General features: G+C 46.2%; 1 protein-coding gene across 2 annotated transcripts in view; it reads left to right on the top strand.

Annotated features, from left to right (window-relative positions):
• The window catches only part of ADAM12 (ADAM metallopeptidase domain 12), a 353192-nt gene that overhangs the window by 44870 nt on the left and 284488 nt on the right, over nt 1-23834 (top strand). For both annotated transcript variants that reach the window (XR_006701751.1, XM_045439195.1), the window contains exon 2: nt 2268-2404. Coding sequence is in view for 1 of the 2 variants with exons in the window: in XM_045439195.1 (XP_045295151.1) it covers nt 2268-2404 (137 nt within the window). In the remaining variant the exon portion in view is untranslated. The remainder of the gene's footprint in view (nt 1-2267; nt 2405-23834) is intronic.

Below are 23834 nucleotides of genomic sequence, written 5' to 3'. Positions count from 1 at the left end.
TTCTCCAGGCTTCACGTGTATTTTCTCCTTCTAGCCTCGCCACGCTCTGCCTCATTTTATGGAAAGAGAGAGAACTTGCTGTGCCTCTGTGGACTTGTTCTTCCCATGGCTCTGTGTGGGCCTGGAATATTCTCATCTTCACGGCTGGGCTTATATGCATCCCACAAATAACGATCTTTCCTGGCCTATCCGTCAAGAGTAGCCTCCCCACCGCTCTACCATCACCTCGTGTTTCTTATTCCCTTCTATTTGGAAACCATTGCACATTTGCAGGAGTGGCACAGCGATTACACAGAGCCCCTGTAGCCCTGTGCCTTCTTTGACCTGCCTGCTCTCTGAAATGGTCTTGTCTGTTCATCTTGCTTTCAATACAAGAACACGTATTCGTGTCCCTCTCTTAGATGCACGGGATAGAGAACTGAGTCTTCTGGGGTGACGCTACATTTATGAAATGAAGGTCCCGCCAGAATAGGCAGAGGGACGGACTCTAGGTGACCTTAGGGCATATTGGGCCAAATCAGAAACAATGGGCTTTTTGAATGGGAGACGTCAGAGTGCCCATCAGAAGGTAGGCAGGGATTAAATAGTTGTTGAATGAGCGGGTGAGTGAACGAGCCAACAAGTGGGCAAACAACTGGACCAGAGACCCACAGCTGATAACATGGAAGGGTCAGTACAGGTGCTTGGGTATGTCTCATCCCCAAGCCCCTACTTGTAGTGATGTGGCACTACCAGGGAGTACATCGAAAGGCATGAAATCAAGCTGGTGGACGAGGGTCATTTATGCACGATCTCTATGCTGCCAATGGCTGCCCTCTCTGCAGTCAGGAGAAGGGATTCTGGAATCTTCCCTTTGGGTAGCAATTCTTTCCACTTCCATCCAGCCCTCCACCAGTGTCCACAGATGTCACCACCTGGAGTGGGCCCCTCTGGGTGCATGGCCAGAACCCTCATCACTTGAATGCAGGTTCATTCCCCAAAACTCAGCTCATCTCAGCCCTGAGCACCACATGATTTCCTCTCCTTGTTCACGTGGCTCATGGTCCTCTCCCCCCCCCACACCACTTGTGGCCACCAGGCCCACTCACTTCCTCTGCCGCTGGCCATCTCCCCAACTTTTGGCTCATCCCTGTTCCTGTGGTCCCTCAACCAGTGGGAGTTTTAAATGCCTTGTGAGCAGCTTGAGAATTTTCCCGATCGGCTGTGTCAGACAGTTAATACTCAAGTAGTAATCCTGTTGTAACCTGAATATAACTGCAGGCTTCCACATTGAGAATGATAAAATGGTGTGGATTTAAAAGTATTTGGGGAACTGTAAAATGTCTAGGATTAAAATTTCAATACCATTTGTGCCCAATAAATGTGAACTCCTTAGTAACTTAAAACAGTGCTATTATGACTCAGGTCTGAAAATTATGAGTCCTGGTTGAAGAAATGGGAATAACATGTGAGGGAATCTGCTCCCATCCTTTACCGTGAGGGATATACTGTGGTTGCACCACATAGCAGGAATGTGACCTCATCGGAGAGCGAGCCCAGAGAAATTACCGTACTTGTTAAGAAAGTGATACACACTCCAGAAGAGAAAAAATGTTATACTTTCCATTAGGATTGTTTATGGATATGGCGCTAAATTGAACCTGTGTCGGGACATTAACTGGTTCGACAGGACCCCAAGAAACAAGATCATATAATAGTTTATTGAATGACTTAATTTTTTTTTTTTTTTACATAAACCAGTCTCGTCAGTCTGAACTGGCAAATTAATTTTGTCTATAGAATCGCTCACTGAAGCATATAAAATTAGCCTCCGTAAGTACAGAGAGGAGACTCGGCATTGGGTTGAGCTGATTCACTGGGACTTAAGTAAATGGCTTTAGTCTTAATACAGCTAAAGCCTTGAGATGTTTAATGGAGAGCTGGTCTTAAGCAAAGCATTCATTCATCATTTAAAAAGTCACTACTTGCTGTGTTTTGGTTGCTTGTGGAAGGACAGAATTGTATATACTTTGACTTTGATTATCACCCAGCACATGCCCTAGGACTTGGAGGGGAAAATGAGCTTTCGTTTGAGTCACAATGTCATTTGGTCAGATTGACAGAGAATTCATCACCTGCAACACTGACCGTGACTTAATAGAGAATGCTGTTTCTTTGGTCTCTTTCAACTTCTGGATATTTTCGTGGAGTTGTTTATGTCATGAGTGTCTGATGCCAAACTCTTCCTGACAAGAATGAAGAATGGGGCTGTTTTCTTTCTGACGCAGGGGTGAACCCAGGAAGCAAATCAGCACCTTCCATCCAGCAGGCCGGAAGAAGGGGCCGGGGAGGAGCTTACGAAATAGTTCAGGTCTCTGTCTTGAACGGAGCCCTCTGGGACCCCACGGAGAGCACCCACTCTAAGGTCAGTTGTCTTGTCTCTTCTCGTTTTCTTGACTGTGTGATGGCTGAAGTTTGAAAATCACGTCAACTGCACTCATTTTCTTTGGTCCAAGCTTTGTCTTTGTTTTAATGTTGACTTTATCCTTACAGAGTGAAATTTTGTAGAGGGACAGTCTTGATCAGTGGCCCAGCGTCATTTACGTCTGCTAAAAGTTACTTTTCAAACACACACAGGCGATAACGTGTCCAGGTATACAGTTTCTGTGTGTGTGTTACTCGAGGGCTGGGTATTTTTCTGTATTCATGTCTATTTCATCAACATTTTGATGTTATCGATTATTGGTAGAAACATGTTAATGTGACTTTTTTAAAAAGTTTGTAATGAGTTTTAATGCAGTTTTGTGCTTTGTTTACTTTGATACATATTTGATTTGAGCCTTCTATGATGTAAAAGAACAATACAAAATTGAACCATTAGCGATTAAGTTTGATATTTCGATGAGTTTTAGGTGCCAAATCTACGCGACTTTCTTAAATTTCAGAACTTGTTGGAACAGTTGGAGAGTGATAAAAATCTATAGAAATATGAGCTCTTTGGAGAGATCACACAGATGGCTTTGTCCTTGTGTTATGTGGAACTATTTTTAGATTATTTTTCATAATAGAAAACAGATTTTTTTTAAGAACAGTTGAGATTGTGAAAATCCTCTGTGGCTTTCTGAAAGGGCTGCAGTGGGCCCCCTTAATGTGAGTAATGATAATATGATTTACATCACTAATTTATTTTCTAAAGAAGCTTTTGGTTGAAAGTGAGCAATCGGAAAGGTAGGAGGTTTGGTTAAAGGATCCAGATGCCAAATCTACTCTTTTGGATTTTTCTGTTTCATGGAAACTGTTGCAAATTTAACAGGCAACGGATAAGTCACTTGCGGTGGTGTTGATGGTGTTTCCTGGAAGAAAAACTTAAGACGTTAAAGAATATTTCATTGTGTCATTAATCTGAAAAATTAGAGATGTTATGATAGATGCAGAAAAGAGAAGCATACTATACCAGAAAGTATGCCTTTAAAATATTTATAGGTGCTAATTAATAATACAAAAATATGGAACCATCTAAAGTTTCTTGGGGGGTAGAAGCCGTTATGGAAGCTTTCCCTGGGGGTTGCCAAATTTAACAAATAAAAGTAGAGAATATCCCCGTAAACTTGGACATCAGATAAACAGAGAATTTTTTTTTTCAATCTGTCCCATGCAGTATTTGGGGTATTGTTGTTTATTGAGATACACATTTAACTGGTGTCCTGCCCTTTGTCTGGCAACCCTACCTGGGGTGCGTATCAGAGCCAAACCTGATGAGTGTTCTTGGCATGCCACTGGAATGGACCAGTTCAGGTGGGGTCTGGTTTCTGACCTCCAGCTTCATCCTTCCTGCCAGCCAGCCATCTGGCGGACATCCTGAGGCACGGTGGCGTATCTTCTGCTTCTGGCCAAGCTTACAACCCTATGACTATGGGGCACCCGCACCATCTTTATAGAAAATGGAGAAAACCATTATTATTTGATGACTGTCTCAGCTCCTCTGCAATTGTACCTCCAGATTAGAACCATGCAGGTGGTAGACACATGCATAGGACACTCAAAGGACTCCGCCTTACCGACATTATTTAAGGGAGTAGGGACTTAAGTGATTTGGGGAATAGCATTTTGTCATAATGCCATGGGACTCGTGAAATCAGCCTTATGGCTCTGTCATTACGATGTGTGCCCATATGTGGTAGTTAACCACTAAGAGCCTGCATGAAAAAGGGCGCCTACGACACGCTCGTACATGCGTGCCATAATTCTCCACGAGGGAGATGCGTGTACCTGTTGGGAGAATAGGGATTCTGACTAATGGTGTGTATGTGTGTGTCTTTCCTTGTTATCAGATATGACTGCCCACATTTTCATGTTAGACATTTTCATTTTCATTTCATTTCACATTAACAGAGTATATCCTCAGGTATGCAAAACTTACAACTCTGCCTGCCGTACCTGAGAATATGGAGTTGTAGGTTTAGATTCTTGCTTTTCTGCTCTGCTCTTTTATTCTTTGCTCTCCTGTATCTTTCTGTTCAGCCAGTGTCTTTCCTGAGAGTGTGCTTAGTTTGCGGAAGGCCCAGGCATCTTCCTTTTTATAAAGTGCTCCTAGGGGATTCTCATGAGCACACAAGATTAGAACCCTTGCACTGTTGGAAAGTGCTGGAGTGCTGGTCAACCCGACTGAGCTGATTTAGGCAGAAGTACTGTCACATTCCACACCTCCTTCTCCCCGCTGTGATTGAAATATATCTGGATGGGATATTATTAGGTCCTTTTCAAATGAAGAACCAAGCCACCATTGCCACTGATAATTTACTTGACGGAGACGAGGCTGGGAAAGAACGTGACCTTGCCTGCGTTGGAGAGCTTCTGGCATTTTATTTGTCTGCTTGCTGTTATTTTGGTCTATAACATGAGGATAAGCCTGTCTGCTTTCCCTCCGTCTCAGGGCTGTTACAGGAATGAGCGTGATGAAACAGTGGCTGCAAAATCACATGGGGAACTAAAACCCGCTACACAAATGGAAGGTGATACTACAAGTACAAAGTGTTTTAGGGACCCATCTCCAATTTCATGTCTTGAAAGAAACGAAGCCTGGGGAAGGCATGTCAAGATGTGACAGATTGGGAGATGACCTGAATTGAGCTCAGCCTTTGAATGCTCCAGGAAATGTCCAACCACCAGCCTGCTCACATGAGAACGAATGTATGGAAATAGTGTGTGGAATGGAAAATAGAAAGGCAAGCAGATGAGAACATGCAACCGAAGCTTCCCTTTGCATATTGTGGGTCTCAAATATCAAATATCAAATGGCAGCTAATTAAAACGGCAGAAGTAGATTCCGCTCCATACATGGAAAGGAGCCTTGCTTCTCCTTCAAATAACCATCTGTGTCAGCCCTTCTGGGGAGACTTGTCCTCACGTGGGGGGGGCAGGGTGTTCACCCCACCCCCCGCATTCCCACCCCCCACCCCAGTAGCAGCCCCCCCTCCCAGCACTTCCTCACAACCACGATTCTTGCCAAGGTCATAGGTAGCCTCCCAACTTCCAAAGCCAGCCCTTCCTTTCACTCTGTGTCTTACTTATCTTGACAGTGATTCACCCTCCTTTGAAATTCTCACTTTCCTTTGGCTCCCAAGACCCTGTTCTCTCTTGTTTCTCCCCATATGTCTTTAATTCTTGCTTTTCATTCCTCTTTTTGGCTTTGTCCTTTAACGGTTGGTTTCCTCTGACTTTCTTCTGACTGAGGGCTCCCGCTGGCTGTGCCGTTCACTTCTGTGGCCTCACTGTCCGCCTAGAGCGGCGTGGGGGGCTGTTCACAGGAGTGACTCTAGCGACGTTAGCCACCACCCCTCAACTCCTGCTGTGTGGGAAGTGCCCTGCCGAAAACATTTCACATGATGACCCCAGTACGTATTCTCTAACATATATGGACTTAAAACCCACATCACTCCCCTTGCCTTCATTTCTGAGATTTGGGCCTGACATCCAGTGGATTCCAGGAGCCTCCAGTTGAAAGTTCCCAATTATTTTAACTGCGCTGTGCCCCAAAGTGGACACAGCCCCTGTCAATCTTCTCTATTTTATTTAATAGCCCCTAGAGGATAACATTGTTATCCCCTTCCCCCCCCCTCCCCCACCTCAGATCATGAGGTTGGAGACATCTGTCAAGTCCCCTGACCCCGTATGTCTAACACATGCCCCTTCCCCACCATGGCTTATTAGTCCTTTACTGCTACAGACATACATAATGCAAGCAGAGTGGTTTGTCTAAGACACAGAGCTAGCCTGTCACTTTCCGGCTTCCCAGCCCCTTCAGAAGCTCCCCATGATCTCTGACTCCAAAGCCAGGTTTCTTGATGATGCCCAAGATGCTTTATAGGTGGGGCTGTCCTGATGCCAAAGGCCCCACTCTACCTCCCAGCCATCGAGGTCATCCGGGCAGGGCAGCCCGCTGCCTAAATGTGCCATCGTTGGCATATGCTGTGTCCCTGACACCTGAAACCCCAGCTTGAATTATACCTTCTCTCTCTCTCTCTCTCTCTCTCTCTCTCTCTCTCTCTCTCTCTGATCTTTATTTATTTTTGAGAGGGAGAGAGACAGAGAGCAAGCAGAGGAGGGTCAATGGATTCTGACTCCTCTGTTGCTGTATCATGATGGACCAGTGACTAGCCCTGGCTGAGCCTCTGTTTCCTTATCTACAAGCGAGATGTGAACGTGTCCCTTGCTGCCTGACCCAGCACGCTCGGCACGCTGAGTGTCCGCCTCTTTCCTTTCTCGTAACTCATTCTGGGGCTTTCCGGAAGGGCTTCTCGACGTCGGCACTGTCACCAGTGGGGCTGGGTCGCTCTTTGTTGTGTGTGTACAGGCAGGGGGCCGTCCTGGGTGCCATAGGGTGTTCGCGTCCCTGGCCTTTACCCACTAGATGCCGGTAGTGCCTTTCCCTCCATTCATGTCGACTCCAAATGTCCCCTGAAGGGGCCGGGGGGAGGTGGTGAACACCTGCCTCTTAAGAGCCACTGCACTGGGGGAAAGACTAGGAAGGATAAGGACAGTTACTAAGAACCTTCCCTTGACTTCGGATGAAGCTAGACCAAAGGCTAGTAAACCTTGTCTGGGAAGACCTAGACGGTCAGTCACTCAGCTGTGTGGGTCCCACGCCGTCTGTCTCAGCTGCTCAGCTCTGCCCTTGAAGCATCAAAGCAGCCCTAGACAATGCCTAAACAATCGGGCATGGCCAGTTCTAATAAAACTTATCTATGGACATTGAAACGTGGATTTAATAGAATTTTTACGTGCCATGAAATAGTCTCCTTTTTTTAAAAAAGAAAAGTCATTTAGAAACGTAAAACCATTCTTAGCTCACAGGCAGTGGGCTGGATTTGGCCCACAGGCTGTAGTTTGCAACCCCTGAGCTAGATGTCCATACTATAGATATTTCCCACTGGGTGCTCCGGCGGCCCGGCAGGGTGGGTGTTGTGTAAGTTTGCAGACCAGGGTGCGGAAGCACTTGGAACGGGAAGTAGCCCGTCTGGCAACCAAGCCAGTCGGTCAGATTCTGAAGTCTTGTGTTCTTTCCTTAGCGCCCTGCTGTCTGCCCCCTCCAGGAAAATCTTTAGCTTTTTTTCCTCTTGTGCTTCGTATCGGGACTGGCTCATAAATCCAGACTCCGAAAGCATGGCTTGGAGGGCAGGTGTTCTCCCCTGCTGTCTTGCCACCAAGGAAGCTCTGACTTTCTCGAGATGTGAGTGCTGTTCCCAACCCTCCAGGGCATTTTTGTGCACTCTTATCCTGCAGCCGACATACAACAAGGACGAAGCAAACCGGGGTATTGTGCTTGGTTCACCTGTGTCCCCACCACCACCTTTGGGAGCACACCTCTCAGTCAAGGAGGGGCTCTGGGATGACATTTCCACGTGGCTCACTGCCAGCTCGTTTATTTCCTGTGCCCTCTTAGCAAGGCCCTAATGTCATTTGTTTTAAAATTGGCTTGTTGAATCAGGTATCCCTACAGTTACTGCGATTCCCCACCCCCACCCCCCTCCACCCCCCCACCCCCCCCACCCCCCCCCGCCTTCACCACCTCAGACCTTTAGCATCATCACAGACCTGGGACTTTTGAAAATATGTTTTTAAAATAACAAATTTATGGGGCGCCTGGGTGGCGCAGTTGGTTAGGCGTCGGACTTCGGCTCAGGTCACGATCTCACAGTTCGTGCGTTCGAGCCCCACGTCAGGCTCTGTGCTGACAGCTCAGAGCCTGGAGCCTGCTTTGGATTCTGTGTTACCTTCTCTCTCTGCCCCTCCCCCACTCGTGCTCTTTCTATCTCTCCCTCTCTCTCAAAAATAAATAAATCTTAAAAGAAAATAACAAACTTAGGTAATATCAGGGGATGGAGTGCTTTGAATTGTTTAAACAGAGTTACAAATTTCTTTTTGCTTTATGGTTCTTAGGTAAGACTCTCCATGTTTCAGGGTATATAGCTGCTTGGTATGAGGAGGAAAGGAGTCTGACGAGTTCTGTTTTCAGTTTTTCTGCATTCATCCAAGCGCATGTGAATGTCTGCTGTGTTCCAGGTCCTAGGTCAACTTCCTGTGGTAAAGGATGGGTGAGCCTCTGTCCGCCCTTAAGAAACTCACAGATGAGTGACCAGTTATAATAAATTTAAATAAGTACTTAATAAGAGATACGTGCTTTTTAAAATAAGTGACTTTAGAGTCATTTTAGATTTACTGAAACATTGCAAAGATAGTACAGACACCCCCATATACCCCACACCCCACTTTCCCTGTGATTCACATTTATATTGGTATGACACATCTGTAACAATTCATGACGTATGGCCTTTTTAGATTTTTTACCTGAACTCTTTCACTAAAAGGAAAATTTCTGGGGCTTGAGGACATTTAGAAGAAAAGAAAATGTCTAGAAAGGCTAATGATTTATTTTTATTTAATGACTTGTTTGTTTATAATGTTTATTTTTGAGAGATTGAGATAGAAAGAAAGAACATGAGCGGGAGAGCGGCAGAGAGAGAGGGTAACAGAGGATCTGAAGCAGGCTTTGCGCTGGCGGTAGAGAACCCGATATGGGGCTCGAACTCACAAACCACGAGATCATGACCTGAGCCAATGTCAGACGCTCAACCAACTGAGCCACCCAGGTGCCCAGAGGAAGGCCGATGATGTTTAAATCACAGTTTAGACTAAAGAGCATATCTCCCCGAGAGAGACTTAATGTTGTGTTTAATGGTCTTACATCATGCGACAACTGAAGACGCCCTCACCTATGCGTTTACTCTGGAATTTCTCAGAAGTCAGAACCTAACCAATGAGATGGTGGTTCCTTCCTAGTTGTTCAGGAAACAGTCATGTTGGTGATGATGGTTCATTCAACCAAAGTTTAAAGTTCAGATTTTTTTTTTTTAAGTTTACTTATATATTTTGAGAGAGAGAGAGAAAGAGAGTGTGTGTGTGCACATGCGTGCACACGCACATTGGGGGAGGGACAAAGAGAGAGAATCCCAAGCAGGCTCTGCACTATCAGCACAGAGCCCGACATGGGGCTCGAACTCACAAGCCATGAGATCATGACCTGAGCCGAAATCAAGAGTCAGATGCTTAACCGATTGAGCCACCCAGGCGGCCCATAAAGTACAGATTTTTTTTTTTTTAATTCTATTTGTCTTTAAAAAGTGAGAGGTTTTTTTAAACCTATCACAAGAATGCCTACAACCAAGTATGTAAAATCATGTGAAAAACAACTGAATACAGTGCTGTTATGTGATTGTAACATAATAACTGTGTAGAGAGCTTGTGTGAAATTTTCCTCTTGTATTGATTTAACGTGCTCTGGACTCCCCCATTTCTTGCACGCTTCCTTGTAAGGGTCAGGTATGTGTTTTTGAGTGGTATACACCAGTATTTTATAACTGTTTTGTTGTTATTGCCTGACTAAAGAGAAAAATTAATTTGAATTAATCTTAATTGAGTTTAACTTACCTTAAATTATATTTCTCTTTTGGGAGAAATGAAATGCTAAGAAACAAGATCTGTTAGCTAGAGGTACGCTTTAGAAGGAACAAATTGTTGTAATATCTACGAATTTTCAACCCCTACCCCAAGGACCAAGTTTTGCCCCCTTGAGGGCAATAGCCACCTACTGAGAACAGGTGACGGGCACCATCTGTAAATGGGCAAAAGGAAATATATGTCTCCCCAGACTACATGTATTTACAGCAATCTGCCCATTGGAGATTTGGGGCAGGTAAGAAGAAAAGTTGATTTCTCCCTCTCTCAAAGTCTGTTCTTGCTAGCCTTTTTAAAGTAAGTGTTTCATGTGAGGACAGTCTTGGATTTATAGAAAAATCACCAAGGGAGTATGGAGGTCCCACATATGTCACCCGATGTTCCCCCCACTATTATCTCATGTTACAGTGCATCTGTCACAATTAAAGAACCAATATTGGTACATTATTACTAACTGAAGTCTGTACCCTATTCACATTGTCTTAGTAGTTTACCTAATGTCCTTTTTCTGTGAGACCACATTGTGTTTACTCATCATCTTGCCACTTGATTCTGACGGACTCTTAGACTTTACGTTTTTGGCGATATTGATAGCTTTGAGAAGTACTGGTCAGGGATTTTGTAGAACATTCCTCACTTGGGGTTTGTCTGATCTTTTTCTCATGATTGAGCTGGGCTTACCTAGGTTGGGGAGGAGACCCCAGAAGTCAAGTACTATTCTTGTTACACCATAGCAAGTGCTATCGACGGGCCTTATGACTGTTACTATTGACCTTGATCGTCTGGCTGAGGTCATGTTTGTCAGCTGTGTCTCCTTTACATACCGGATTCTTTGGAAGGACGTCACTGTGCACATCTCATGCTCAAAGCAGTTCTGCTCCACCCCCTAGAGGGTGAAGTGGCTGCATTAATTAGCTCTAATTCTCCTTCAGGGGAGATTTATCTCCTCTCCCTATTTACTTATTTATTCAGTTATTTTTCTGTATCAGGATGGACTCATGGATATTTATAGTCTGGTTTGTAATCCAAAACTGTTTTGTTTATGTTATTGTTCAAATTGTCCCTGCTTTGGCCATTGGGAGCACTTTCAGTTAGCTCCTGTGTCCCTTTGACATGCTCCCTGTGGAGTGTGTGTGTGTGTGTGTGTGTGTGTGTGTGTGTGTGTGTGTGTTATCACTCCTCAACTTTCTGTCACTACAAGAAGCACCGGGTCTGTATTTCCTGCCCAGTCCTAAAATTAACCATTTCCCCACAGAGCCCTGGCTCCTTGGAGAATGGTGTTAGACATCAAAATCTGGGCACTGGGTGTGCTCAGCCGCACTGCTGTGTCACTTGTTGGTCTTCTCAGCTGACAGAGTAAGGAAATAGTTGTGTGTGTTCCTGCTAGATTTTAAGGAAACAGACTTCAAATTCTGGGTCAATACTGGGACACACCATACCTTTTCACACTATATACATATATATATATATATATATTTTTTAATATTTCTTTATTTTGGGGGAGAGCACAAGTGAAAGAGGGGCAGATAGAGGGGGACAGAGGATCTGAAGCAGGCTCTGTGCTGACAGGCTGACAGCTGCAAGCCCCATGTGGGGCTTGAACTCACACATGGTGAGATCGTGACCTGAGCTGAAGTCAGATGCTCAACCGACTGAGCCACCCAGGTGCTCGAGTTTTAATTCTAAAAGTTATATAAGAGAAAATACACCAGGAGTTTGGCTTTTTGTGGCTATACCTATGCAGCCAAAAATGATGAATGACTGTTTTCAGTAACCTCAATCAACCCTTGAGAATCAAACCTAATCATTAAGTTCTTTTCCCTAAAATGTTATTTTAAGAAATTAATGCCCGACTCTCCAGAAGTTGACCTAATTCTGGCTTTTCAGATTCCCTGAGTTTATCCCTGCCTCAAAGGCCATCTTTCTGCTAATTATCGGAAATTTATTTGACCTTTTCCTAAAAGTGGCACACAAAAAGATTTTATTCAACAGGCGTAACCGTTTTCATTTGCAAGTTTTACTCACTGAAGGTAGTAAGGGTCTTTTTTTTTGCTTGAACCCACTAATGTTCCGAGCATGTAATTTAAAGACATGGTCATAAACCCAAACGGAGTTGGTGAGAGCACAGCTAATGAGCCCAGGGTTGTAGATTATGTCTGTTAGGATTCCCTCTTCCCATGGGAGCCATTAGCTGGGCTCCATTCCGTGGCCTTCCTGGCATGTGTGTCCCCATGGCATCTCACAGGGGACACCCCTGAAGGTATGAGGGCAGACAGCCCAAATTCAAAAATGTTACGCATGTGCTGTGTCCCATCACTGCTGGGTTGCCAGGGCTACGTTTGTATATGCAGGTGACATGTTTCACACCTGTGTTTCCCAAACATCGGTCACCCACGATCTACATGAAAGATCTCAGCCTAATTGTAGAAACAGCCACACTTCACAGTTTATTCATGCTTGATATACTGATTGTTTTCACAACCACATAAAAGGCATGTGAATGAAAAGTGTGCTGTGTACCTCTCTAAATGCATCCGTCTGTCATCGGAGAAGACATTATATCATTTGAAAACAGTTGAAGACCTCTCACACTTTCTTCCTTTTCTCCCTCCGATAGATGCTCCTTGAGCACCTCATCAGGGGTGCTGTGCACAGCTGTGCAAATTAAGCCCTGCCTCACTTGCAGGGGGGCTGGGGCCATCGGATCCCCAGAGTTGAGGAGTGAAAGTCCATCTGCTTGGTGGCCGAGCCCGGTGGCCCAGCCAGGAACAAGCACCATCCAGTAGAATTCCATCTAAGACTTGTTGACGTCTCACTTCTGAGAGGAAAAATTTTACTGACTAAACATCGTCTTCCCCTGAGTTCTTTCCGTATACTCATTTAATCAGCAAGGAGTTACTGAGAACCCCTCACATTCCAGGCCCCCATGCTGGGTGCTGGAGATACTTAAAAAAATAAAATGCGTTAAAAACTGGCAATTTCCTGGCGGAGCTACTGGGAAGCTTGCTCAAGCAGAGCTCTGGGAGGTGAAGCGTAAGTTAAGAGTCGAGAGCCCACGAAGGGGTAGAGAATTCTCTCGTGGCTCCTTTGAAATTGAGTCCCTTCTTTCAGAGTTCAGAACAAGACCACTGAGCATATATATGATCTCTGGTCGTGCCTGTTCGGCTGACGGGAATGTGTGTGCATGGCCAGAAGTTCTCGCTGGTTTTGGTCTTAGGCGGGCTACGTGGGAAGCCGTCGGATCCCCGGGACCTATTGGCTGGCCTGGGAGCTGTTGGCTGGCCTGGCACTGGCCGCCTCCGTACGTGTCCCTGCTCATCTGGAGCCCGGAGAGCAGGCGTTGGTGGGCTTGCAGATTTCACGTCTGGGCTGTTCGGGGACAGTGGGGTTTTCCGGGTCCGTAGACTCCCTTGCCTCCCGGCCTAAGTAAGGGCAGAAGTAAGGGAGCTTTTTAAGATTCGCCTTCAGAGCAGCCTCGGGGGGAGTCCCGGAGCCGAGTGTTTCCAGCCTGCTGTTTCATTAGCAGGTATCGGGGCCTCGTCTCGTTCAGTCTGGACGCGTTTCTGGGAAGGCAGCTGCCACGGGAAAACGCCTGCAATGGGCATATACCACAAAAGGGCCGTCGCCCTCCGAGGCCCGAGGGCGACACCAAGACTCCCATCTCGCTCCCAATTGCCCAAGCAGCATCGGTTGTCGGTGGGGAAGGACAGAAACAGCGTCCCGAAGTCACACACAGAACGTCGAGTGTATTTTTGTCGGTTACAACGGACGGGAACGCGGAGACGTTCTCCTGGCCCCGGCGAGCGTTGCCGGGGGAGAGCTGGCCACAGGGCCTGGCAGGCGGGGAACTGGGTTGGAGGGGCTTTAAAGATCTTTTCCTATAAGATAAATGTCCAGAAGCTGCGGAAGTGCACGTCTTTCATGACGTCAACACTCTCAAAGACGACACGTGTCCATCGCTCGGTGAAACGTTTCCGGCGACACCTGCCGGTGTTGGCGGAGAACAGGAATTGGAGCATGCGCAGAACTGGCCTATTGCACGCATTAACCTCGGAGGCACCGCCTCTCAAGAAATTCCTACAGCCGGCACGGCGAATGGATTTAGCTCTTTTATTTGAAGCTGCCGAGGCTGGAGGCGCTCGCCTTGCGATTTCCTTGCTGGTAATCCCGAATCACATGGGAAGACACAGGAAGTGACAGGCTCTACCTTCTGTGCAAACTGAGGCAGCCCGTGGAAACCCTCCGCGACTCTGCGTCCTTCTGTCCAGAAGATCCTGGTTGACATTTGGAAACCTGCTTTGCATCATCCGTGTTGGGTGGCAAATTGTAGTTTTCTGTTTGTTTTTGCAAACTACTCCTTAAAAAAAAATTTTTTTTTAATAATGTTTATTTTTGAAAGAGAGAGCAGGGGAGGGGCAGAGAGAGAGAGGGGGACAGGATCAGAAGTGGGCTCCGTGCTGACAGCAGGGAGCCCGATGTGGGGCTTGAAGTCACTAACCATGGGATCATGACCTGAGCTGGAGTAGGACGCTTAACCGACTGAGCCCCCCAGGTGCCCCGCAAATGACTCCTAAACACCTGTAACAGTTAAGGCACTATCTGGATTGGGGTTTCCAGATGAAGCAGAGCCTTGAATGCCGTGCTAAGAAGGTGGGAACTCCATTCCAAAGGCAGTGGGAAGCCGCCTATGATCTTGAGCGGTCAGGTGACACTTGGGGCAGTCGTTTTAGAAGCGATTTGAGATAGAGGATCCGTTTTAGGGAGGCAAGTGGTGGCAAGGCTATAGATAGATTCTGCTAGAGACAGCTCATGTCAGGCCTGTGAGGAGACCAGAGCGAGAGCTGGTTTAGGGGCTCTTGTCTTCTGCATGCCGTGTCCACGGCACTGAGGCTGTCAGAGCTGACGGCTCACAGGACGGTCATCCTTGCTCTGTGACTTTGGCAAGTTACGTGACCTCTCTGAACCTCCGCTTCCCCATTAAAAACAGGAACCCTAAAAACTACCTAGTTGAGACAGCTATTGCAAGGGTGGTGTTTAAGTGTGTATGTGCTACAGGCCGAGACTCGCTGTGTTGGCCATTTTGTTGTTTATACTTCCCGTGCCATGGAATGTTCTCAGAAACCTGGTTTCTAATGGCACGTGCCAGGGTAGCATCTCAGTGGATCCTTTACTCTCTGGCCCCTCAAATCCACCCTTACTGTGCAGAATGAGTGTTTCTTCAATACAAATCTGACTGTGTCTTCGAACTGTTTAAAAAACGTCAGTGACCCCCCCCCCACTTCTCTCGGCAGGAGACCCAAACCTTTAATGGGGGGCCTATGCGTCTGTCCATGATCTGAGCCCCTTCCGTCTTCCTCACACTGCGCTTTGCCTCCAACTCCCTGACGGCTTCCCAGAGGCTCGGCTTCCCGCCTCTGCTCTGCACAGTATTTCTACACCCTCCTTCCTTCCCTGCCCTAGGACCCTGCCTCCCCTACCACGTCTTGTCTCCATTTTCCTGGACTGATCTCAGAAGTTATCTTTTTTGGTTGGCGTCACAGACTGAATGTTTGTTTCTCCAAAATTTGCATGTGAAAGCCCTAACCCCCAGTGCGATGGTCTTTGGAGGTGGGCCTTTGCGGGAGGTGATTAGGTTTAGACGAGGTCATGCGGCTGGGGCCCCAAGGATGGGATTAGCGTCCTTATAAGAAGAGGAAGACACCAGAGCTTTCACTCCACCCTGTGAGGATGCGGTGATAATGTGACCATGCGCAAGCCAGGAGGAGAGCCCTCGCCAAGACCCCAACCATGCTGACACCCTTATCTTGGACTTCCAGCCTCCAGAACAATGGGGAATACGTATCTGTTGTTTAAGCACCCCTGTCTGTAAAGCAGACTAAGACAGTAGTTTTCCTGAACTCACATACACAACCCCTTGTCACCCTCTGGTTAGCTTCCAGATACCCAGTCAGTACCCCCATCATGGCACATGTTACCCAAGCACTCAGTCAGTGCCCCCATCATGGATTATGTTACCCAAGCACCCGGGCAGTATGCCCATCGTGGTGTGTGCTATCCACACATAACAGTTGATTTTCTTGTTGGTTTCCTAGGCAAAGTGTGAAATCTTTAAGGGCAGATACTGTGCACAGCTCATATCAGTATCTTCAGAGTCTGTTGGTACTTGACACATAGTAGGTTCCCAGAGATGTTTGAATTCATATTTATAAGAGTCCCTCATTTTTCAATTATTCCATTTCATTTACTTTTACCTTGACTTTTGTTTTGGTCTAGTGCTTTTTCATTTAGGTTTGACGAAGGCTACAAAAGATTAAAAAAAAATCATTTCCGTAGATAGGTTCACAGTCAAGGATCTCCCTCAGGTACTTGCATTTTCAAATGCTTGAAAATGTTGGTATAAACGATGGGCTCTTAGGCAGGTCTGCTTTTCCCAGAAATCTATATGTCGTATCTCTTGGGTGATTCAGGCGTGCCCCGGTTTGTAAGTGGATGGTGCTCCCAGTTTGTCCAGGATGAAGAGCAGAGCCCTTTCCGGTGTGGCCTCATTGAGATGATGCTCTAAACAGAAGCCAGGCTTTGGCCTGCAGCCCTCATGCTTATCCCTGCTCTATTCTGTCTGCCTGAAAACTCCCTTTAGAGTGCCCGCCTCCTGCCGTATCCTGTCCTCACCCCACCCTTGCCTGGTTTCTGCTTTGCCTCCGCTTGGACATCCAGCCTCCTCTCCAGCAATCAGACGAGCTTTCCCCCCTCCATATTCCTGGCACTTCTGTTCCCCCAACTCCTTCCAAGTGTGGCTCCCTCCCTACCCACCTCTCCTCTAGTGGCCCCAAGGAGGTGCTACAAATGCCAGCCTTTCTGTTTTAAGTTATTTAAGACAGAGTTGATGGTCTCCTCTTCCACACTTGGCTTTTCCTCTGGGATTCCATCTGTAAGAGCCGCAGGAGCCCTCCTGTGAGTGCCCATTCCTGACCTCCATGCGTGAGGCCCTCCATCACCCATCTGATCCCTGCCGGGAGAGCCTTTCCTCAGCCCTGCCTCAAAACTACCTCCTTAGGGAAGGCTTCCCCGACCATCTCATGTAAGTAGGTACAAACTCGGTTAGTTGCTGTCCTTGCTCTCTGTTTCTTTCACACCGTGCCTCGCCATTTTATTCATATGCTTGTATGTCTGCCTCCCCAACAAGACTGTCTCTTCCAAGAGGGTGCAGACATCTCTCTTTTGCTCACCACTGTTGCCCAGAATCTACCACAGAAGCTTGTGTGATAAGTACCAATGCCATCTGGGTGGGTAGATGAGGGATGGGGGGTAGACGGGTGGAGGGTGAATAGGTGGGGGTGGCTAGGGCCAACCCCTTGAAGCAGATGGTGTTGATGAGACCCCTGTGTTCTCTGCCTCCCTTTTGCATCGTCTTCTTGGGCATCTGGCCCTTCCTTACGAGGTCCTAATGTCCTCCTATTTCCAGGGAGGGAGACATTGGCCCCAGTTAGCATCTTCTGAATTCTCCAAATTGAATTTCCGGAACTGGTTTTGTGAGAGCCAACCTCCCATATTATCCTTGCCCTTCTGAAGCCCCCTCCCCCACGGAGTCGGCGTTAGTCTGTGTCACCGATAGAATGAGGTGCTAGTGACGGCATATGATTTTATGCTTTCCACCTTGGTCTCGTGGACCTCTCACTTGGGGGGGAACCGGCTGCCACGCCCTGAAGATACTTAAGCGGCCCTGTGGAGGGGTGGGTCGTCCGGCCAACGGGCACCACCAACAGCCGGGTGTGTGAGCGTGTCACCTTGCGGGAAGTCCTCCAGCCCCAGTCAAGCCCTCGGGTGACGGCGGCCCCCGCTGGCCTCCGGCTGCACCCTCCCGAGACACCACAAGATAGAACCTCTCAGCTGAGCTGAGCCAAGTTTCTACCCACGGAAACTGTAAGCCAAGTAGCAAGCGAGAATGCTGACTTCAACTGAACGAAAGCGGCCGCCTCCCACATAGAAGGGAGGCGGGGAACTGGGGGAAAAGCGTCCACTGAAAGGAAAAAAGCCAACACCAAGTCCAAAGCCTCGACTGCAAATCCCCGTCCACGCAGGTGCAGGTGCAGGTGCGGGTGAACGTGGCCTGCAACGAGAAGGCGCGGTTCGTGGTTTGTGAGAAACTAAGTCGCACTGATCCCAACAGGGTGGACGAAACTATCGTCTCCGGGGAGAAGGCAGGAAAGCCGCTTGTTCTTGAGGCAGAGGAAAGGCTAAAGTAACAAACAAACCTAGTGTTTCAGGAAGGCGGCCGCGGTCTCATGTTTGGCTTATTTTTTAGATTTAATTACAAAGGATTCAGAGTTAGAACCTCAGAAGAGGTTTCTGTGTGTGTGTTTCCCTCCTTCTCGCGGGCCTCACCACAGGCACGCCTCCTCCCTGAAGCCTTCCCTGACCACCCAGGCTCTGCTGACCCCACAGTCTCTGAATCCCTCAACCACGTGGCCAAGACCACCTGGCTGCACATAGTGCTTCTCCTTTAGTGTTTGTGTGTTGAGGGGAGACCGTGATCTAAATTCGGCCACATTCATCCAGAGGCACAGTCGGGTTCTAACATCAGGAGTTGTGATCTCCTGGGGGTGGAGGGGTGGGGGGCAGGTCTACCCAGGTACCCATCTTCCACCCATCTTGGGGTCCCCCAGCTGGTGTTCCTGCTACAGGTTTCTTGGTCCTTCTCTCACATCTTCTTCTTATGGTCTTTTTTTTTTTTAATGTTTATTTATTTATTTTGAGAAAGAGAGTGTGGGAGGGGCGGAGAAAGGGAGAGAGAGAATCTCAAGCAGGCTCCACACTGTCAGTGCAGAACCCCACTTAGGGCTCGATCCCACCAACGGTGAAATCATGACCTGAGCCAAAATCAAGAGTTGGACTCTTTTTTTTTTTTTTAACATTTATTTATTATTGAGAGACAGAGGCAGAGCATGAGCCGTGGAGGGGCAGAGAGAGGAGGAGACACAGAATGCGAAGCAGGCTCCGGGCTCCGAGCTGTCAGCACAGAGCCCGACGCAGGGCTTGAACCCACGGACCGCAAGATCATGACCTCACCCAGAGTCGCATGCTTAACCTACCAAGCCACCCAGATGCCCCAAGAGTTGGACTCTTAACCAGCTGAGCCACCCAATCTCCCCAGTTCTTCTTGTGGTCTTAACTGTACTGCCAGTGTATTACCTCTAGCATTGTGCTGCTTTTTGAATCAGCGTCTTTGGAGAATGGGTTCAGAAGGAGTGAACTGCCCTCTCTCCGTCTCTCCTTCCCCGGTTACGCTGCTACCTTCATTCAGCAAACATGGATAGAATGTGTAAGGTTGCCCCATAAAACACAGGGTGCCCGGTGAAATTTGAATTTCAGATAAGCTACAAATAGCTTTTGAGTTAAACGTATGTCCCATGAGGTATTTGAATTTGCCATCCATATATAACTAGATTGTGTTTATTTTGTCTTTTTTCCCTAAATCTGGCAACCCGTATCATCCACTCTGTGCCACACCGTGTGATATAAAGATGAGTAAAATGTCATCCCTCCTCCGTGGGTTGTCAGCCCAGTGGAAGAGACAGCCTACCTAAAGAAAACACTTCTCCTACGACTGTGCTGGAACCACACCCATCATGGGGAGAATGAGAAGGACCCCAAAATCCAGTGCACATGGGATCGTAATATTTCAGGGATACAGCTCGGAGAAGGCTTCCTGGAGGTTTTTGTCTTTTAGTGAACCTCAGTGTGGATGGACACCCCCTAAAGGCAGGAACCTCATCTTTTTAGGATACACAGTAGCTGCTGAGCAAAATTGTAGTAGCTCTTCTCGTCATAGCCCACAGTTTCATATTTTGATCGCTTCTCCCCAAACAGACATAGTTCAGCTCTTGATAAATTTCCTGGGCATGTGCTACTTTGCATTATAGCCTTACGCCTTTATTAATGGAGTCAGTTTTTTATAGCTTCCTGTTGAAAATGAGACAGGGCATCCCCAGTGGTGATTTACAATCAAAGGCAATGTCAAGGCATTGCTATTTTTTGGAGTTAACCCTACGTTCCTGCCTTTCTGCCCCTGCCTCAGCCACCAGCCATTTCGGAAGCAGCTTGTAGCTCCTGAAATCTGCCTTTTCACCTTGGATTTTCTGGGTAACTGTGGCAGCCTGGTTTGACCCTACCACTTGCCTGGAAGAGCTTTTGGCAAGGTAGGCAATGGTGTTGGTGAATTCCTTGCCCTTCTCGTAGTCTGTAGGATTTTTAGCTTCTTGGGTGTTTGTAGTTGCTGATCTCTGTCTCTTCCAACTGCCGCCCCCTGGATTTCTTGGCTCTTGGTTTTCCCTTATTCTCATCCTACCTCCTTTGCTGTTCCTGTTCTCCCCCAACCAGCCTTCTGAATCTATGCAGTTCACGAGATCCCGTCTTTTGCCTACTTCCTCTCATGGCGTTCTCTCTCTAGAACCCTTCACCTTCTCGAGGGGTGCTACCCTCACCTTTATTGCGACAAAGTCCTCACCACCAGCCCTGATCTTCTGCAAGATTCAGGTCCGTATTTCCAATTGTCTTAGATCATTTCAGTCTGGACATTATGCCATTCTCTCCAGCTGCTAGTCCTCAGAAGTGAATTGTTTGCTTGTTTGTTTCCTCTTGAAAGCTGAGTGGCTTGCTGAAGCCCATATTTGGCTTGTGACATAACCAATTCCTAAGCACAGATTCCCACCTCATGTAATACAGTAAGTAGGAGCTCTTTAACTATGTCTCCACCCTCTGAACCCAGCTCACCATCTAGCCTCTAGCTTAGAATGGACTGTAGCTGAGAAGGACAATCCATTGTCGCAAATTGCCTGATGAACAAACTGACTCTTGGTTACGAGTGACAGAAAACCAACTAAAGCCTGCTTATGTTGAATAGTGATTTTTTTTTCTATTTCCCTAACTGGAAAGTCTTGGGGCATGTCCTGGCTTCAGCCATAATAGGCTCCATCCAGGGACTCGACCAATGTCCTCAAGGTTGGCATTTGTTCTCTACATCTCTTAGCGCCTTCCTGTTAGCTTTGTTTTGAGAGAAACCTTAAGTTCATAGTGGTAAGATCACTGCCAACAACTCCAGTCTTGTATCCCCTTCTCTGCAACGCCAGCTGCAGACATTCTCATCCTTTGCAAAGTATGAGTCCTCAGATTGAGTCTCTGCGAACTAATTTGGGTTATGTGTCTACATTGGGAATGATCAGTGTAACCAGAAGCAGGGAATAAGTGACGAATAAAGCCTGGGCCATATGTTCACCTTTGGCATGGGGAGGAGGAGATCGTCAACGATAATCCCAAAGACTGAACGGGAGAGTGGTGATTCCCCAAAAGAACCCTGGGTTCTGGGACTGTGTGTGAGGAGAATGGAAGAGAAGCAGGAAAAAATGGCAAGCGTCTACTCAACTGTATAAATGCATCTCTGCGATTGTCCCAGATGAGGCTTCATGACAGCTGACGTGCATCATTCTTGGGCTGATAAGTGATGAGGTCTGACCTTCAGCTATGGTTATAATATTAAAAGGACATCAACATGTCACAGCTGTTATTTTCGGTTGCTAACTATGAAATGATAATACTTTTTATCTGAGAAGAGATGTTCCAGTGTCCCCCATTATAAAGTACACCAGGCATCAGTCACTTTGCAGAGGGTATTTTTGAACTTCTAGGCTATAGTTTGAGGGCATTTCCTCACATAGAAAGTTAACATTTGGAAAAAGTAGTCAAAATAGCACTTACTCAACACCCAAATTAATTTTAAACCATGACTGTATACAAGCTCACTTTTATACTCTTCGTTAAAAATGCTAAGTCAATCAGTAGTGAAAGTAAGATTTCACTACTGGGGGTGTTTAAAGTAGTCAAGGAAAAAGTCTGTGTTGTTGTCAAGTTTCCTTGACTTCAGTAGTATAAATTTACATGTAAATTTAGGAGGGGTTTAAAAGGGGTTGGGAAGGTGGGGTAAAATCCTCCATGCTTCAGGGATGAGATCCAGCAAGAGGAATGAGGCTTGCAACGATCAGGTGACTGGTTTCCCCTCTCATGCCAGATTTTAAATTTGCACAGATAGGGAAGCTAAAGAGTAAGCTTCAAAACTCCAAAAGATAGAAAGGAAGCTCTTCTACAGTCTTTCAGGGTCTATAAGGACCTCCAGACTCTCCATCAGAAGCCTAAGAGAGTCACTCTCAAGGCATAGGCACTCACTGGAGGTGGGCTGGGTCTTATTAAGAGTGCAACCCAGCCTTGACTCAGCTCAGCTTCCAAGCAGGTGAGGGACTGATTTCATTGGTCCAACCTGCCCTCTCCCTGGTGAAAAATATCGTCTGGAGCCTCCGTGGTACTTTCATATACAATAGCTGTCATGAAATAAAAATTGACTAGACATGCAAAAAGAAGCCATAAATTGTGACTGACAATCAGAAAACAAAAACAAATAATAAAAGCAGTGTAATGAATGATCCAGATACTAGAATTAGTTGAGAAGGACTTAAAAATAATTAGGATTGGTATGGTTTAAAAAAGAAAAAGCTAAAAATGTAGAAAAATATGTAGAGATTCAACAGTTTGGAGTATACAAAAGAAATGGACATCCTTTGACTGAATAAAGCACTATCTAAAGTATTCATTGGAAAGTTTAACAGCAGAATGCAAACAGAGGAAGTTAAGAATAACGGACTTGAAGACAGAGTAATACAAGAAAATAAAACACAGATAAAGACAAATGGAAAGAAAATCACTTAGCATATGGAACAGCCAAAAGTCCAACTTGCATGTATGAAGTTTCCCACAAGGAAAGGAGAGAGAGAGGTTGGGGCAGAAGCATCCTCTAAAGAAATAATGGCTGAGAATTTTTCAGAAGTGATGAGAATCAGCCCATACTTGCCAGAAGCTCAATCAAGCTTAGTTCCAATGAAGATAAATACAAAGTAAAGCCCATAGAACTGTTGAAAATTAAAGTGCAAGAAAATCTTTCAAACATCCAGAGGGAAAAAAAAAGACTTTCAAAGGAGCAAAATTAAGACTTTCATTTGACTTTGAATGGAAATATGCTAGCAAGAAGAAAATGAGAAGACATCTTGAAAGGGCAGATGTGAGCTATCAGGAAAAAGCTGTTATGATTATCCCCATGTAAATTGTTGTGTGGACATATTTTCTTGGGAAAACATTTAGGAGTGAAATTCTCATTTCAAATGGAAATTCCGATTTCTAAGACGTCGTCACACTGGATTCCGAAGTGGTTGCACCATTTTGCTTTCACACCAGCGGCGTGCGTGCGTTCTGTTGATCCAGTTCTCACCAGCACTTGGTATTCTCAGTCTTTTTAATTGCAGTCATTCTAATGGATGAATATTTGTACCTCATTGTGGTTTTCGTTCCTTAATATCTAATGGAACTGACCATTTTTGCATACACTTGTTGGCCATTCAAGTATATTTTTGAGGGAATGCTAGGTAAATGTTTGTTCAGAGTGTTTTGCCCATTTTTAACTGGGTTGTTTATACTCCTCTTGGGTGGTAACAGTTCTTTACGTGTCCTGGATACAAAATCTTTGCATTGCAAGTATTTTCTCACACCCTGTGAGAAAATCTGTTTTCTTAATGATGTCTTTCAAGGAGAATAATTATTAAAAATTGAAACCCAATTTATCAAATAATAGCATTTCACTTTCCATGGTCTGTCATTTTCCATCCTTTCGCTTTTAACCTGTCTTTATGTTTAAAGTCGACTTCTTGCTGACAGCATCTAGTTAAGTCCTGCTTCTTTCAGTCTGACCACCTCTGCCTCTTATTGTAACAGTTGCTATTTATTTTCTACTTCTCCATTTGGTT

Source organism: Leopardus geoffroyi, chromosome D2 (genome assembly GCF_018350155.1).
Source record: "Leopardus geoffroyi isolate Oge1 chromosome D2, O.geoffroyi_Oge1_pat1.0, whole genome shotgun sequence".
Lineage (NCBI taxonomy): Eukaryota > Metazoa > Chordata > Mammalia > Carnivora > Felidae > Leopardus > Leopardus geoffroyi.
The sequence above is the reverse complement of the archived record's forward strand: the minus strand, read 5'-3'. Positions and strand labels throughout refer to the sequence as shown.